The sequence below is a fragment of the Macrotis lagotis genome, chromosome 7 (genome assembly GCF_037893015.1).
Source record: "Macrotis lagotis isolate mMagLag1 chromosome 7, bilby.v1.9.chrom.fasta, whole genome shotgun sequence".
NCBI classification, from domain to species: domain Eukaryota; kingdom Metazoa; phylum Chordata; class Mammalia; order Peramelemorphia; family Peramelidae; genus Macrotis; species Macrotis lagotis.
Window position 1 is genome coordinate 206,885,811 of NC_133664.1, and position 15,842 is coordinate 206,901,652.

Below are 15,842 nucleotides of genomic sequence, written 5' to 3' on the forward strand. Positions count from 1 at the left end.
AATTAATACTTTGCAACAAGAAAACAAATCATTAGAGAATACAATTGGTCAAATACAAAATGAGGGTAAATCTCTCAAATCCTCAATTGAACAAACACAAAATGAGAATAAATTTTTCAGATCATCAATGGAAAGAAAATAACTCTTTCAAAATAACTCTTTCAAAACCTAAATTGGTGAAATGAAAAAGCTCTTTCAAACGTAGAATTTGACCAACTGGAAAAAAGAGTTGAAAAAGTTTAATGAAGAAAACACCTCCCTCAAAAAAAAGAATGGAGTCTTCAGAAACTAATGACTTCATGAGACAGCAAGAGCCTGTTAAACAAAATCAAAAAATAGAAAAAATAGAAGAAAATGTAAAATACCTCATCAGCAAAACCACTGACCTTGAGAATAGGTTGAGGAGGGGCAACCTGAGAATTATTTGTACTTCCTGAAAACATTGAAGAGAAAAAAAAAGTCTAGCTTAATATTACAGGATCTAGTGATGGAAAATTGCCCTGATATCATGGAACCAGAGGGCAAAGTAGTTATTGAAAGAATACATCAATCCCCTCCAGAAAGAGATCCTAAAATGAAAACACCAAGGAATGTTGTGGCCAAATTCCAGAAAAATATGGAACTACTATGATGGCTTATGATAAAGAAAATGATCCACCCAAGACAGAGCTGATGATATCAGAACATAGACTGAAACACATTTTTTCTCTTTCTTTTACTTTATTTCTCATGAGATTTTATGTTTTTGTGGGGGAGGGGTATTGTTTACCTTAAACAAGAATATTTTAGTAATGTATAAATAAATTAAAGAAAAATTTTTGAAAATGAAAAAATTATGAGGAACTTAATGATGATGAACTGTGTGTATTCCTACTTGGAAAGATGATACTGATAATACTCATATGAACCTTTTCATTTAATAGAGCAGGTAGAAGGAGCATATGTAGATAGGGTACAGAAGACAGCTCAATTTGAAGATAAAATATGTTGTAAAAATGGAGTCAATGGGTGAAAGGGAAATGTACTGGGAGTAAGAGAAAGGAGAGGTAGAATAGGCTAAGATATTTCATGTAGCTTTTGCAGTAGTATGGAAGGGGGAAGGCAAGGAGGAATGAGGGAGTCTTCATTCTCATCAGAAATGGCTCAGAGAGGCAACAGCATACACATTCAATAGGGTATAGACATCTAGAAGAAAAAGGAGAGAAGGGGGACAGGGGGAGGAGAGGGGGAGATGTGGGTGATAGAGGAAAGGGTAGGTCATAGGACAGGATAGTCAAATATAACACATTTTCTTTTTTTACTTTTTGTAAGGTGGTGGGATTGGGTGGTCTGTCTGGGATCACAGGACCAGGTAGTTGCTGAGTCTCTGGGGTAAGATGTAGGTTTGGGGCCTCTTGGCCCCAGGGTCAGTGCTCTGTCCACTGTACCACTCAGCTGCCCTACAGCACATTTTTGAAGAGGGACAGAGTAAAAGGAGGGAGAAAATATAATAGATGGTAGTGAGGAGGAATGGATGGAGGGAATTACAATCAGCAACAGCAACTGTAGAAAAATATGGAAGTAACTTCTATGATGGACTTATGATAAAGAATGTGATCTGGGGAGGCTAGGTGGTGCAGTGGATAAAGCACTGGCCCTGGAGTCAGGAGTACCTGGGTTCAAATCCAGTCTGAGACACTTAATAATTACCTAGCTGTGTGGCCTTGGGCAAGCCACTTAACCCCATTTGCCTTGCAAAAAACCTAAAAAAAAAAAAAAGAATGTGATCCACCAGAGACAGAGCTGATAGTATTGGAACACAGACTGAAACACATTATTTTCCCTGTTTCTTTCATTTTATTTCCTCATATTTTTTGTAGGGGAGGGGGTATTATATTTACTCTTAAACAATAACATTTTAGTAATTTGTAAATACATTAAAGAAAATTTTAATAATATTAACAGAAAAAAAAGAACTGAGTCCAGATTTAGCCTCAGACACCTAATCATAAGTAGCATTTATGTATACTTTATAAATATTATCTCATTTGCTCCTTATCATAATACTAGTGGGTAGATTCTGTCCTAGTATATTCCCATGCTTAATCATGTGCTCATTCCAAAAGAACCATAGATATCATTTAGGCCAAGTCTTCTTAATTTGGGCTCTATAGTCAACAGAATTAGCTTACATCAACAGAACTGGTTTTCTTTGTCATCCTATGTATTTTATTTAATGCATTTAAAAACATTCTTCTGAGAAGTAGCTTTTCCAGACTGTCAGCTACTCTGACTTTAAGACAAGTTCCCTTTAAATTATACAATCCAAAGGTTCAAAGGAGACCCAAAGGCCCCCAAGAATTCAGCCACCATTGGTGGCCAGCAAGCCACTCACATTATTTACCCCAAAGACATGCTAGGGCTGGCTGGTTCTTCCCTAATGCCACTCTGGATCTCAGAGGAATCTAATCCTCTTAAATGTGACTTGAGGTTTTGAGGACCACATCAGTTTCTCCAGAATGCTGAATTGCATCTCTTTTTTAAACAAGGAATGTTCTTAATAATGAGGATTCTGTGTCATGTCACTGCTTTGATTAATAGCATAGGAAGACAGCAACACTTTTCATCTTCCATGTCTTGTTGGAACATTTGTGAGAGACCAACTCACACATCAAAGAGAGCACAGACCCTCAAGTATATTGTGGACACTTCAATGCTGAGTGATTCAAGAGCCCCAGCTGTTTTATTAAATCAAATGTGAGCAGAGCTGATCTAAACTTAAGCTAGACTCCACATTTCCTGGGAGATTCTTGGAGTCATTGTCTCCTCTCCTGGAGAAGTCATCTTTCCCCCTAACCTCCAGTCAGACCATAGAGGTCAGCTCATCCATAATGAAACTAAATAGCCATCCTAGTTTTAGGGGGAACCCTCTGTTCCTGGCATCAGAAAATCTAGGCTTGAAAGCAAGTTCCCACAGTCGTGGCTGTCTGTTGTTTCAGTTGTGTCTACTCTGTGACCTCTTTGGGGGGGACTTCTTGGCAAAGGTGCTGGAGGGGGTTGCTATTTCTATCTTCAATTCATCATTTAAACAAGTTATTGCAAATTTTTAAAAAATGAGGAATAGACAACTAAAAGGACAAGGGTACCAATTATACTAATTTTATCTTGAAGTTTAAAAAAAAACTTAAGGGTTCCAGCTTTGATTGCTACCTCAGTAACAAAGTCAGGTGTCAGTTCACATTTGGGGAAGAATGGTCAGGAAACATAAGAAAGGATATGTGCAAAAGAGGTACTCACTGGTTTGAGATCACAGTGAATAATTTTCTCAACATACAGCATTTGCAAACACTTCAGAACTGAGAGTGTAAAGCGTCGAATCATAGACAGGCTGAAGCCCTGAAAGCTATTATTCTTCATCAGCTCATATAAATTGATCCTGGGGTGGGGGGAGAGAAGGAGAAATATGAGTTTAAGTGAGAAAAGTATAGAAGTGTTTGTGTGGGGAAGGTCTATTGGATTTTTACAATTTTAATAGTATCATTTGTTTTCACCTCACTTTAACTTTCAATTATATCCAATTATATCCTCAAAGAGTTATTCATTCCTAGTCATTTTTTTAAATGTAAGAAAGTGATCCTTCAAAGTCTAAGATCTAATCCAAAAAAAGGAATATATAAGGAGCTGGTAAAATCACTGTGAAGGAGACAGTTACGACAACTGATTTCTTCAAATTAATTTCTTGAAAGATCAAAAAGGAAACAACAGGATGGCTGAAGAATTGCAGAAGACAGGCCTCAAAATCGCCTTCAAAGTCAGTTCATTAAATCCAGGAAGGAGAAAGGTGAAACCCAGTCCTTGCTGGGACAAGCAGAGGCAGAGAGAGAGAGAGAAAAGGGTGATGTAGAAAGCAATATGGAGCTGAGAGAGTGAAAAGAAGTCATAAGAGTCACCACAAAGAAAGGGGCATGGTTCCTTGGGCAGATGTTATGTCTGAACTAAAGCTCTATGGTTAACCCCTTTCTCCCAATAAAGAACCCAGGAGGGTAACCATGTTTCTCCCTTCCCTTCTAGAGTTCTTTCATAATAGTCTAAAGACTTTTCCTCTAGGCATGGGAATGGGGAGGGGGGAATGGAGAAGGAAGGAAGGAAGGGACTTTTACCTTTCCTTGTTTTAATTGTTCACTTTGTCATTATAAATAGTAGTAACCACTAGCAATCAGGTTTAACTTTTGGAAATATATTTAAGAGGAAGCAATTGAGGCAGGAAACACCTTCGGAGAAGTGATATAGATCTAACACTGAGGGCTTTCACTGCTATCTCTGACTAGAAGCTCAGATAAAGAGAATGAAATGGATGCAAAGATTATATACATATATATATATATATATATATATTATACACACATATATATATTATACACACGGAGATATGACAAGAAAATTAGAACATGGAACATATTACTTTTTAGACATAGAAAGACATATTTTGTGAATAAAAGTGAGAGAACAAAGTAAGGTGTAAATGGATATTATTACTTATATTAAATTAAAAAGATTTTATATAAATAAAATAAATATAGCCAAGATCAGAAGAAAAGCAAGTGGGGCGGCTAGGTGGCGCAGTGGATAGAGCACCAGTCCTGGAGTCAGGAGCACCCGAGTTCAAATTCGGCGTCAGACAATAATCAACTAACTGTGTGGCCTTGGGCAAGCCACTTAACCCCATTGCCTTGCAAAAGCCTAAAAATAAATAAATAAATAAAAATAAAAAGAAGAAAAGCAAGCAGAAAATTGGGGGGAGGGAATTCTTTATAGACAGATTATAAGATAAAGGTCTCATATCTCATATACATAAAGAACTTTGTTAAATCTATTAGAATATGAGTCATTCCCCAACTGAAAAATTAACAAACAATATAAACAGGAAATTTTCCAATGAAGAAATCAAAACAATTTATAATCATATGAAAAAATACCCTAAATCATTCTTGATTAGAGAAATACAAATTAAGACAACATTGAAATATTTTATACCTATTAGGTTGGTTAAAATGATTTGTAGGGGAAAGCAAAAAAAGCTGGAGGGAAATGGAAAAATAGTGACACTAATTCAATGTTGGTAGAATTGTTATCCATCTATTTTGGAGAGCAATCTGGAATTATGTCAAAAGAGTTATTAAACTGCTTATATCCTTTGAACTCAGCAATATTACTACTAGGTCTATTTCCAAAGATGATTAGGGAAAATGAAAAAGAACTTACATATATTTTGAAATGTTTACAGCAGCTCTCTTTGAAGTGTCAAAACACTGGAAAGTGCAGGGATACCCTTCAATTGGGGAATGACTGAACAGCTTGTGGTATATCATTGTGATGGAATACTACTGTGCTATAAGAAATGATAAGCTCAATGATCTTAGAAAAATATGGAAAGACTTGCATGAACTACTGAAGAGAAAAATGAGTAGAACCAATAGAACATTGTATACAGTTAATGGCAATACTGCTAATAAGAACAACTTTGAATGAATAAGTTATTTTGACTATAACTATATAAGATATATAAAGAAAGATGTTATCTGCATCCAGAGAAATAACTCATAAAAATTATGTATAAAATACTTTTATATAGATGCATGCATATTTGTATCTAATGTTGACCATCTCTTGTGTGGAGGGAGACAAGAAAATAGGGGAAAACAGAAATTTACATGATAATTTTGTTGTATATTTTAAAAGAATAGCAAGTTGTGCATAATAGTTTTACAGATGGGATCATCTTTTCATTGTTATGTTATATAAATTCTTATTTTATCTCATAAAGAATGAAATAAATTTTTAAAAATTAAAAAGATAAAGAGAACTAAAGATTTTTTTTCCCTACTAATTCCTAGAGCCAAGAAAGCTTAATACTGGGAAATTCTATCTGGACAAGGAATCAATAGAAAAGTGAGGGTAAAATATGAGTGCATGATCAACAATTAATCTTTTTTTTTTAGGTGTTTTCTTTTTGCAAGGCAATGGGGTTAAGTGGCTTGCCCAAGGCCACACAGCTAGGTAATTGTTAAGTGTCTGAGGCCAGATTTGAACTCAGGTACTCCTGACTCCAGGGCCAGTGCTCTATCCACTGCACCACCTAGCCCCCCCATCCAAATCAATCTTTTAACACTGCTACCAAAAAACAAGAGAAAAGTAGAACAAGAGCAGTTTAATTAAACAAACACATTAACAATGTGATATTGGTCAAATTGAGGAAATAGAACCTCAAAGAGGTTAACTAACATGTTCAAGGACAGACAAATAGTAAATAATAAATCTAGAATTTGAACCTAGATCTTTTGAGGTTAAATTATTTCCATTACACTGAACTTCCTGATGATATTTTTCTTTTAGCCTTTGTTCTGGAAGAAGACCATGACATCAGGGAAGGGATGCCATGACAAGGACATGAATTGGATTTTTTCAGTGAGTGGGAGCTGCGTTAGGTCCTCAATCTCACTTTCTCTTCCAGAGTCATCTGGAACCAATGACCAGATAAGAATCAGGGCAACTGGAGATGGCCCTGGATGTGAGGCAATCAGGGTTAAGAGCTAGTGAGTTTCAAGTGTCTAAGGCTGGATTCGAACTCCTATCTTCCTTAACTCCAAGGCCAGTGCTCTATCCACTGTGCCATCTTAGTCCTAAGGTGGGATGGTTCTATGCCAAGGCATACCACTTGCATTTAACAAAGTCACTTATTCATATAGTACCTGCAATCTCCCCATTCCCTACCTCCATCTCTACCCCAGGAAGAATAGTCCAATTTTTCTTGTGTGCTTAAGATGTACTTTTGAAATTATTAGGATGGAGATTGGACATACAATTTTGCTGATTTAGTAAATTCATAGAAAAGTAAATTTTTACTTCCAATATAAATTTGTGTCTTCTCTGCAATTTAAAATCGTCCAGAGCTTCCTAGAGCACTGAGTCACCCTGGGTTACCCAAACAGTATGTTAGAAACAAACCTTGAACCCAATTGGGGAATGACTTGATTCCTTGAACCTTCCATTCTGTTATCCTTCCAAAGTAGCTTTAAATCAATTAATTAGTTAATTTAACCAATTATTAATTTTTTATATTACCAAATATACCAAAATACCAAATATATTTTATATGTGAGGATAATTTACAACATTGTAAGATGATTTACAAAATTCATTTGTGTAAAGTTTTCTCCCATCTACCTTTCACTCCCCCTACCCTAAGATGGCAAGTAATCTGATATAAGTTTAAAAATACACAATTATATTACACATATTTCCATATAAGTCATGCTGTGAAAGAAGAATAAGAACAAAAGGGAAAACCCCAAGGGAAAAAATCAAAATAACAAATTTTAAAAGGTGAAAATAATGTTTTGATCTGCATTCAGATTCCACAGTTCTTTGGACATGGATGGCATTTTCTATCCCAGGTCATTTAAAATTCTATCAGTTTTGCTATTTTTGTGTATAATGTTTTCCTGGTTCTGTCCACTTCACTTAGCATCAGTTCATGTAAATGCTTTCAGGTTTTTCTAAAATCTGCTTGTACATCATTTCTTATTGAATAATAATATTCCATTATATTCATATTCTTTAACTTGTTCAGCCATTTCCTGTTTTCTGGGCATCCCCTCAATTTCTAATTCTTTGCTACTACAAAAAGAGCTACAATAAATATTTTTGAACATGTGGGTCTTTTCCCCTTTTTTAGTGACATATTTGGGGTACAGATTTAGTAGAGGTATTGCTGGCTCAAAGGGTTTGATCACAGTTTGGATTTCCCTTTGGGCTTTGTTTCAAATTGCTCTCCAGAATGGTTGAATGAGTTCACAACTCCACCAATAGTGAATTAGTATGCCAGTTTTCCCACATCCTCTCCAACATTTATCATTATCATCCAACATTTCCTTTCATAAATGTGAAGTGGTACCTCAGAATTGTTTTTTTTTTTTTAGGTTTTTGCAAGGCAAATGGGGTTAAGTGACTTGCCCAAGGCCACACAGCTAGGTAATTATTAAGTGTCTGAGACCAGATTTGAACCCAGGTACTCCTGACTCCAGGGCTGGTGCTTTTTCCACTTTGCCACCTAGCTGCCCCTTAATTTACATTTTTCTAATAGTGACTTAAGAACTTTTTCATATGACTATAGATAGCTTTAATTTTTTCATCTAAAAACTGCCTGTTCATATTTTTGACCATTTATCAACTGGGAAATGACTAGCATTCTTTTAAATTTGACTTAGTTCTCTACATAATTTAGAAATGAGTCTTTTTGTCAAATATTAGCGTAACAATTGTTCCCCAGCTTTCTGCATTCCTTCTAATCTTGGCTGTATTGGTTTTGTTTGTATAAAAACTTTCCAATTTAATGTAATCAACATTATCCATTTTGCATTTTATGTTCTCTATTTCTTGTTTGGTCACAAATTCTTCTCCTCTCCACATATCTGACAAGTAAACAATTCCTTACTCTTTTTATTGGCTAATGCTAATACCCTTTATGTCTAAATCATGTACTCATTTTGACCTCCCATAGTTTTTGAGAGGTCTTTTTAAATGATTCAAAATTCTTAATGAAAGTAAGAGTATATCTTTATAACCTAACAAAGCAAGCCCTTCTCAAATTGATTCTAAGTGCCCAAAGGTCCAATATTATCTTTATAAATTTGTTATAATATTCATTATTTTTTCACATCAAGTTTTATAATCTATTATAAAAATATGGCTGCTGACTTTGAGATAGGAAGGTGCCATTGTACGGATTCATTTTCTTCACCTAACTCTCTTAAGAGTTATCCTAACTTTCTCTTTTAGAGCAACTTGAAAGCAGAGAGTCATAAATGTAAAGAGGTGGAGAGACCTCAGAAGACATGACAACTTATCATCACAATAATATGATTCCTGACTACAACATAAGGACTAATCTTGTTTCTGCTGGAGAATTTCCAGTTATTATATTATTCTGATTCAATTATTATTATGCCATATATTATATTTTATTATTAAAATATTTCAAGTTATTACATTTCCACTGTGGAACATCATGAAAAAATGTGCCTTTAAATTAAAATTGACTAGGTAAAAATAACTAGGATTCTCTTCTCCTTGATCTTAGTATTAATCATGGTGATCACACACCATGATTATTCTAACAAAAACTAATAAAGCTATTAGGTTAAATAGGGATCAGGAAATCTAAGGAAAAATACAGTGAATCTAGTCCAAGATCACACATTTGACTCTTAGGCAAGTGACTAGGGCAGAAACTGTGGAATGATGTGGGTTAGATTCACAGATCCAGACCACATGAGAAGTGAAGGTCTGTAGTTCTGTCACATAGACTAAGCCTCTGGGTACCTCTGATCCAGAGAGGAAGATTCTGAATTGAGCACCTAGGTGAAGAACAGGGCTGTAGCATTGTCATTGATCTCTGAGAAATGAAATCAGTTTCAACTTTAGGACCTCAAAGCTATCTCTCTAACCCAGAGAAGGGATTGCAAACTCAGCACCACGAGTAAAACAGGACTGTGGCACTGTTGTTCTGACTTAGGAAAGGATATCTCAAATTCAGCCTGGGGATCAGGACAAAGTTTCAACACTATCTCTATGACCCAGAAAAGGGTATTATAGATTCAGCACCCAAAACAAGAATAGGGATAAGCAAGCAGTGTTTGTTGCCCTGAATCTGAGTAAGTCGACAATTACATTACCAAGATCCAAACGAAGATTTGGAATCTGGAAATCCCATGAGGTCAATAATCACACCATGGCCTCAATTAGAATATTGAAGAATCTAACAAAATGTTGCAGTTCTCTGGCTTGAGCTGCCCTTGTGATCCTTAAAAAATATAGCACATTATGCATGGAGGATGACAGCAGAACTCCTCTAGAGAATATAAGCCAAGACCAAACAAAATCTTGGCAGTCTGTATAGAAATATGCTTTTCCAAGTCCTAGCACAAGTCCCAATCCAGAAAGCTAGAAGAATGAGTAAACAAAAAATAAAGAGCTATTATAATGCCAAGGATATTCAAGGCACAAAGAGGAGAAAAACTTCAAAACTCCCATAATTAAAGCCTTAAAAAAAGACATAATTCACTCACAAAATCAATTAAAATTTCCCATAAGAAATGAGGTGAGAGTTTAAAGAGTATTATTTTTCAATGAAATGAGAATGCTAAAGTAAATAATTGGAAATGGAATCATAGCCATAAAGAAGAGACTTAAAGAAAATTAACAAAGCAACAATGGAGTTATAAAATTTTATCCAAGAAACAGACTCCCTGAAAATTAAAATGAACCACACAGAAATTAATGACTCCATGAGGCATCAAGAAATATTTATACTAAAAGATTAGAAAAATAGAAAGGGGGCAACTAGGTGGTGCAGTGGATAGAGCACCAGCCCTGGAATCAGGAGAACCTGAGTTCAATCTGGCCTCAGACTCTTAATAATTACCTAGCAATGTGATCTTGGGCAAGTCACTTAACCCCATTGCCAAAAAAAATAGAAGGAAGTTAAGTTAGTTGGTTCAAAGAAAATTTGTCTTGAAAAAGGATCAAAGTTAGCTGTGTGGCCTTGGGCAAGCCACTTAACCCCATTTGCCTTGAAAAAACCTAAAAAAAAAAGGATCAAAGAGAGATAATTTAATATAACCCAGAGAGTTCAGAAGGCCTTAGAGAGCTCTAACTTCAATCCTTCCTTCTATAGGTTAAACCCATCTTCAGCCAAGAAAGAAGAAAACAAAAAAGACAGTTTACCCCAAAAGTTCAAAGGTGATGCAGAGGTGGTTCCGGAAGTAGAAGAAGTCCTTCATATGTACCACATTGTATGTGTTATCTTTATCCTTCCTTCGGAGGAATTCCAGGATCTTTAGTTCCACAAGAGCCTGATGGTGAAATCTGAAGCAAAGAGAAAGGGTAAGATGGGAAAAATGTGAGTTTTTGAGTCATGTTTAAAAAGCAGACTTAACAAAATCTACCTATTAAGTAGAGTATTCTTCAGTCCCTTCCCACCAAGCACAACTAATTCCTTGGGATGTTAGAAAGTGGTGGCAGTCTACTCTTCAAAAAAAACACTTCATGAGAGTGTTTTCACCTACCCTCACACCCCTACCTGTTTCTTTCTCCCAGGCAACTCCCTCTGCATCTCAGGTATCCCTGCCAAAATGACCCAACATCTGCTCATTTTCTTCCCCAACAGACCTTCAACTTTATATCTAGAATGGTTTTTTTATCTGTATTTTTGTTTTTGCCAGCTTACAAGTTTCTCTTTCTCTCCCACTTTCAGACAACTTCAAAAATCTTATCTTCTTCACATAGTCTTCCTGGTTTGAATGTCAGAGAGTCACTGGAATCTTGTTACCCCTCACCTCACCATAGAATGTGAGTTCTACCACTACTGAAAAGAAAACTGGTGTAATGAGTTCTAATCTAGTTCTATGGCAAACTTGTGGTATAACAAAGTTATACAACAACCTTGGACAAGTCATTTGCCCTCTCTGGGTCTTGCTTTCCTTATCTGTAAAAAAGAAAAATGAGAGATTAGACTAGATGATTCTAAGGTCTCTCTTAACTCAACACACTATAATTCTAATTTTTCCAATTTCTACTCTCATTATAATGACTTCCTTTATGGAAAAAAAATCCGTGGGACTTTTTTTCAATTTATAATCTATCTTGGCCTCTTTAGAATATGTGACTTTTTTTACACTTTTCTTCTTGAAACTTTCTGCTCTTTTGGCCTCCTTAATACTCCAGTCTCAATCTCTTTTCCCCATTTATTCCTTTCTGTGATTCTCTACCTGGAAACTCATCTTCTTGACCCTTAAGTATGTTGATCCTTGAGACGCTCATTTCTCTCTTTCTCTCTCTCTATATCTATCTCTCTAAATAGATCTAGATCTAGATATTTATATCTATATCTACATTTATACATACCCCTAGTATTCCAAATGTAAATTTCCAACTGTATTTTAGATGCTATCATCTGAAAGTTCTACCATGACCTCACATTTACTACGCCTAAAACTAAGTTCTTCATATTATCTCTAAATTTATTCCTACCCCTTCTGTGTCATTATCATCACCATTTTTCTGGTCATCTGGTCCAGGAGAACTTCAGAATTCTTTATTTTTCACAATCAGTCAATTTATCAGGTTAATTCTACCTTTAAAATTTCCTTAACCTCCACCCATCTTTTACTTCACACACCTCTCACCACCACTCTGAATTCATACTTTTATGTCTGAAATGTTTAATTTGCTAACTTATTTCCCTACCTACAGTCTCTCTTCTTTCTAATCCATTCTTCACACTGATGCCTAGAAACTTTCCTAATGTGTCATTCTGATCATGATTATTTCTTAAAGTGTTATTCATAGCTATGTGTATCTTCTTACACAATATCTTTTACATGTATGTATTACATTATTCCAAGCAAAATAGCTTACCCTCTTCCTTCTGATACAAGGGAAACATGGGTCCAAATTCTAGTTTTATCATTTGCTGCCTATGTTACTTAGTACAAGTTATTAGACCTGGTTTTCTTTTATTGTACCAAATGATCTCCAAGTTTTATTCTGACTCTCTTTGATCCTATGATTATTATAGTTTTACTCATCATTCCTATTATGGTTATGCTACTCACCCATCCAATCTTCAATCTCCATTTTTTGATGTCTTTTCTTTAAAGAATATTTCAGGTGCCATCTCTTTCATGAAAGCTTCTCTGATTCTTTGGGTGAAAGCTATCTTTCCTGTCTCATATTTCTTATAGCACTTGTCTAGACTTCTTTCTCCTTTACACTTAACTAGTTTTCCCTTGTTTCAAACTCAATTTCATATCTTTTCCACTAATTAAACTATAAATTCCTTAAAAGTAGGACTTGAGTTATATCTTCTGTATCTTGAGAATAGATACTTAATAAATGGTTATAGAAGGGGGCAGCTAGGTGACACAGTGGTAGAGCACCAGCCCTGGAATGAGTTCAAATCCAGCCTCAGACAATAATAATTGCCTAGCTGTGTGACCTTGGGCAAGTCACTTACCCCCATTGCCTTGAAAAAAAACAAAAATAAAATAAAATAAATGATGGCAGAAATCATATGAGTATAATTCATATTATTTATAGGTTTAAGGATAAAAGATATTTCAATTTAATGACCATTTATTAAGCACCAACCATACACAATACTGGGAGAAGACAAACTGTGTATTGATTTCACATTCTGAATCTACTGTCTTGATATCTCATACAAGCCAGTATATATGCTAATATAAATTGCTAAAGGAAAAGGTCTGGGTCTACATTTGTAGAGTTTCTAGCATGGTGGGTAAAAGAAATGAGGGAAAAGAGAAAGAAGGAAAATAGAATAAGATATAGGAATTAGGAAATGAGACAGAGGGAAAAAAACAAGACAGAAAGAAAACTAGATAATGCCTCATAGAAACAATGAGGAAAAAAATTTAAAAAGAATTATAAAAAGAGTAGGGAAGTGGAAGAAAGATAAAGAGAGAAAGGACAAAGAAAGAAGGGAAGAAAGTAAAAGGGTCAGGAAGAGAGTAATAAAAACAATAATAGAGAATAATTTAAAACTATTTCCAGGTTATATTACTGTCAAGATGGAGGGCCAGGAATTTTCTCTAGTACCCACTAACTCAAAAAATACTACCCCCCCCCCGAAAAATTCCCCCCTAGAAAAAATATGTCAAAGAAAGAGCAAATCAATCAAGAAAACAAGAAACTCAATAAAGTTAAAAAACCTTATCAATGTATGAGAAAATGCTATTTCTTAATTCATTAGCTTAGTTCCTCCAATCCTCCTCTGCCAACCTCCATACTTCAATAGACTATAAAAACCATAATTATTTATATTCTAAAAACCTATAAAACTATGTTTTATGCTTTAGGATTTACTCAAGAGATTTTCTTCCAGCCACAATCCCTATCAAGAATGCCATCCCTACTCTTCTCCCAGGATCCTGTAGAAACAAATATGAGAACTCAACTCTGATCAGTCACCAGGCAAAAGGAGAGACTGGAGGGAGGGAGAAAGAAGAGATGAAAAGATGCATGCTCTTTTCTCCTCTACAATGGTCTCTAGGTTAGGGTGCCCTAAGATAGAAAACATAGCAAAAACTACCTAGAAGACTTACTCTACTTTCCATTAAGTCTGCACAAAGCACAGAAAGAACATTGAAAAAGAACTGAATAGAAGATGCAAAAAGAAGAGAAGCAAGAAGCAATAATGGTAAAAAGAACAAATGAGCTCTATACAAGCAAAATACACAGTTTTCAAAGGCAAGATATGTAGAAACAACTCAAACAGCATAGAACTAAAAAAACATGACAAGTCAAAAAAAACCTGAACATTATAAGAAACAATAAAAGTAAATTACCCCTAACTTCTAAATACAAAAAAATAAAGCAATAATTATGAGGATCCTCTAAGGAAAAAACGTCCCACATATTTCTAATTCCAAAATACACAGTGGTTAAAGTTAAGAATTTCAATTACAAAAAAAATTCTGCAAGTGACTAGGAGAAAGAACTTCAAATATAAAGGGAATTAGAATAATACAAGACTATTTTTCATCCACTAAAATCTACAGAAGAGAGTAGTATGTTATATTCCCAAAAACAAAGGAGGTCAAGATATGGCCTAAAAAGACATTCTGTAAAATTGAACCCAATCATTATAATTTTATTTTTTATTTTCTTCTATTTTTAATATATATTTTTAGGTTTTTGCAAGGCAAATGGGGTTAAGTGGCTTGCCCAAGGCCACACAGCTAGGTAATTATTAAGTGTCTGAGACCGGATTTGAACCCAGGTACTCCTGACTCCAGGGCTGGTGCTTTACTAATCATTAATTTTAAAAGATGGACATTCAATTAAAAAAAAGCATTAAAAGCATGAGAGAAAGAGAGAGTATATGTATAAAATAATGAAAAGGAAAGGAATAAGCCGGTGGAAGGAGAAAGGGGAGAATTTAGGAAAAAGGTACAGGGGAACTGGTGAGTGAAAGAAAGAAAGAAAAAAGGAAAGGACAGAGAAGGAAAAAAAGGGGGAAAGGAGAGAGAAAAAGATGATCAAGAGAGGTTACCAAAACAAGGTCATGTCTGTAGTTAGGATGGTCTAGAGGGCAGTACCTCTTCTTGTTCCTGATGATTTTCAGTGCCACCAACTCATTCTTTTTGTGATCTAAACACTTGGCCACCTGCCCAAAGGATCCTTTGCCAATCATCTCCAGGACCTCATAGCGATATGCAATGTGATCATGCAGGACCTGTTAAAGCCATACTATGGTTAAGGGTAAAGGATCAAGTATAATAGGCTATCCCAGAGAAAATCTTGCTCTGAAGCTGTCCTGAGGAACTGATAACTAAAACACTAGGTTTTGTTGTGGGAACCTATCCTATTATTCTTTCCCAGGACTACAGAGGTACCCAAAGAGATCATCCTGGATATTAGGCTAATGAGTAAATTTAAACAGACTTGTTACCTCAATTCCACTATTGTCAGAAAAAGTAAAAATACTCTCTATAAAGGACACAAGGCAATATCCAGATTCTGAAATAGTTTCCTGGTATTTAGCTTAATACAGCTATCTCCCATATTTGTAAAAACCTAAAAGATGCAGATTCACTTACAGGCTAAATGTTTCTTTCTACCAGGAATTATTAAGTTTTGAGTATGCATAGGCAGGGGAAAATCCTACCACTCTTACTAGAAGGGAAGAAGGAAAGTATTTATGCTCTATTCCTGGTTCTGCCACTAACAAGAGCTTGTGTGAATCATTTTATTTCTCTGGGTTTGATTTTCTTCATCTGCAA

At 35.3% G+C, this 15,842-nt stretch overlaps 1 protein-coding gene across 14 annotated transcripts in view; it reads right to left on the minus strand.

Moving 5' to 3' along the window:
* DYRK4 (dual specificity tyrosine phosphorylation regulated kinase 4) overlaps nucleotides 1-15,842 on the minus strand; it is a 123,721-nt gene that overhangs the window by 36,015 nt on the left and 71,864 nt on the right. For all 14 annotated transcript variants that reach the window (XR_012470199.1, XM_074194608.1, XM_074194600.1 and 11 more), the window contains 3 exons: nucleotides 15,159-15,295; nucleotides 10,765-10,905; nucleotides 3,277-3,415 (listed from right to left, as the gene is read on the minus strand). Coding sequence is in view for 13 of the 14 variants with exons in the window: in XM_074194608.1 (XP_074050709.1) it covers nucleotides 3,277-3,415; nucleotides 10,765-10,905; nucleotides 15,159-15,295 (417 nt within the window). In the remaining variant the exon portion in view is untranslated. The remainder of the gene's footprint in view (nucleotides 1-3,276; nucleotides 3,416-10,764; nucleotides 10,906-15,158; nucleotides 15,296-15,842) is intronic.